This window comes from Atta colombica, unplaced genomic scaffold (genome assembly GCF_001594045.1).
Source record: "Atta colombica isolate Treedump-2 unplaced genomic scaffold, Acol1.0 scaffold302, whole genome shotgun sequence".
Lineage (NCBI taxonomy): Eukaryota > Metazoa > Arthropoda > Insecta > Hymenoptera > Formicidae > Atta > Atta colombica.
This window is the reverse complement of record NW_017259407.1, coordinates 41,798-44,297: the sequence shown is the minus strand read 5'-3', so window position 1 is coordinate 44,297 and position 2,500 is coordinate 41,798. Positions and strand designations below refer to the sequence as shown.

The 2,500-nt window shown below is 30.1% G+C and overlaps 1 protein-coding gene across 1 annotated transcript in view; it reads right to left on the bottom strand.

The window, feature by feature from the left end:
- Nucleotides 1–50: 50 nt before the first annotated feature.
- LOC108690286 (sodium/potassium-transporting ATPase subunit beta-1-like) overlaps nt 51–2,500 on the bottom strand; it is an 11,302-nt gene continuing 8,852 nt past the window's right edge. Inside the window, exons 6-7 of the mRNA XM_018197496.1 lie at nt 959–1,124; nt 51–239 (exon numbers count right to left, since the gene is read on the bottom strand). Coding sequence (XP_018052985.1) covers nt 139–239; nt 959–1,124 — 267 coding nt within the window. The 3' untranslated portion in view covers nt 51–138. The remainder of the gene's footprint in view (nt 240–958; nt 1,125–2,500) is intronic.

The following is a 2,500-nucleotide window of genomic DNA, read 5'->3' as shown; positions in this document are numbered from 1 at the left end:
ATAAGAACTGCGGATAAGTAAAATTTACTTTTCACATTCTGCACAAAGTACATTAAAAATAATCCAACTTTTTATTATATTTGCATAATTGTTAATAAATATTTAAGGTACATAAAAACATTTGTTGATTACCATCTTTTATAGTTCGCCCAGAATTAGTTGAAAATCCAATGCATTCTGTGCATCTTTGTTAATATTGAGTGCCCATAAGTTACATTCCACCGTCACTAATCTAAATGCTAAAAACATTGTATTAATATAAAATACAATATTTGTTATCCATATTATTTAAAAAATTAGTAATCAATAATTTCAATTTATTATATAAATATGGTTATTTACAAAATTTATCAAATCTTTTATAAGTAATACAAAATAATATTTTGTTATAATTATGAAAAACAAAAAGAACAAATACATACAATAAATAAAGAATCTGCTAGTATTATTAAATATTATGCAAGTAAATCCCAGCACTGGCATAGGCAATTCCGCTTCCAGTGGTATATGTTCTAAACTCAATGTACGTTATCAATCACCCAGGGATCCTATTCTTGAAAAGAAACGTATACAAATAACTAGGTAAATACTATAGTATGTAATGTGTATTATAATATTTACCTAATTATTCATATACGTTTCTTTTCAAGAATAGAGACTCTGTACACGAACAAAATTTTATACCAAATTTTTTTAATATAATTTTATAAGAATATATCAATAACATTTTTTAAATGCTGAGATCCGGTTGCACCAACATTACTTTGACTTTAAACGAAACTTAAAACTCTTTCTCTCATTTTAAAGACAAAAAAGAGACAGAGAGTTTTAAATCTCGTTTAAAATAAAAAAATCATAGCTTTGGTGCAATCAGGCCTAAGATTCTAAATAATTATAATTTTCTATTTCTGAAACATTTGAATATAATTTTATAATCATATATATCTTGATGGCTTACATGTCACATTTTTAAAACGCAGCGCGACTATCGGTGTCAAATAATCTGGTTGACCAATAAACGGAAAATATTGCACAGAAAATCCAGGACTTGGTAAATACTCAATTTCTCCGATATGCTCTTTATCAACGTTATTCACTCCATCACACCATAACCAGATTTGAAACTATTTAATTATAGAATAAATTGTATGAATACACATACATATGCGTCCAGATAGCAACGTATCTTGTTACTGACACATTGCTTGCAAGCATACATGTGTTGCTATCAAAATTGCGACACCTGTTGCGGGATTTTCTAAACGTTTTATCGACAATTATCGCTATCGTTAACTAGCGACAGTCAATGAGAGCCGCGCTTTCTTCTAGGATTGTCCTGCCATTGGCTATCGCTATATTAATAGCGACAATCGATAGCGACAATCATCGATGCTTAAGCTGATTGTATCAAAGTAACATTGGTGCAATCGGGCCTTAGAGAATCTCATTACTAAGTTCGTACTTGTTAGCAAATTGTTATCTTCATGATATGACAACTTTAGGTAGCAACTTGCCAACTTTAAAATCGTCATCATCAAAAGTATGCTACGCCATCATGTTATTATATAACAACAGGCACACAAAAAAAAATTTTTTGATTCGGAGAGTATGATATCCTTATTATATTTTTACAGTCTAAAACCAAATCTGATATTAAAATTGTACTATCACGTAACTTTTTCATCGACAGAAAATGACTCTCTTTTCTAGAATTTTTAATTATCTACTAGTTTGCATATTAACTTTAAAAGCTTGCATACCCAGCTAACGTTAATTATTCATTAAAAATTCGATTTTTTGTATTCCTAATGTATCGAATATTCCGGAACAGTAAAGGAATCGTTATAGAATGTATATGAAATGTTTAGAATATTATATAAACATTGCTGTTCTGAGAAAAGGAATCAACTTTCTGAGAGAAGTCGCTCTTTATATTCTAGTATTTTAGCATTCGCTTTAACTTCGTCACGAAAAGCCACGAATCAAAAAATTGTGAGCGAGACAGTCTTTGGAATAAACTCTCATAACTAGCCTTTTACAATTTCTTTTCGATCAAAAGAAATTCTCTTCTGCCCAGAGCGACTTTTCTCTGCCCGAAAGAAACTTTCTATAGCCACTCTTTTTGCTCGAAATCTTTGGTGTCTCTTCCATCACCAAAAAATCGATTCCTTTTCTCGGAATAGCAGTATTTCTCCTTTCTTTCAAAGCGAACAACTGAAAACTCAAACCAAGTGTGATGTATTTCTTTTTCTTAATTAACAAATTAATTCTATTAATCCAAATATTTAGTCCAGTTCCAAATGTAATCGATATTTCCTAAAAAGTAATTCTTCTTACTTCAAAAAACTATCTTTCACAAAAGATCGGCAGTCTGTTTAAATGAACAATTTACCTCTATGAAGTTGGCCCTTCATTTTCAAAATTATTAAAAAATAATAACTTTTGGTTGCCCCCCCTTCCCCCCCTCCTCCGAAGAATTCTAGAGTTCTCTATTAATTTT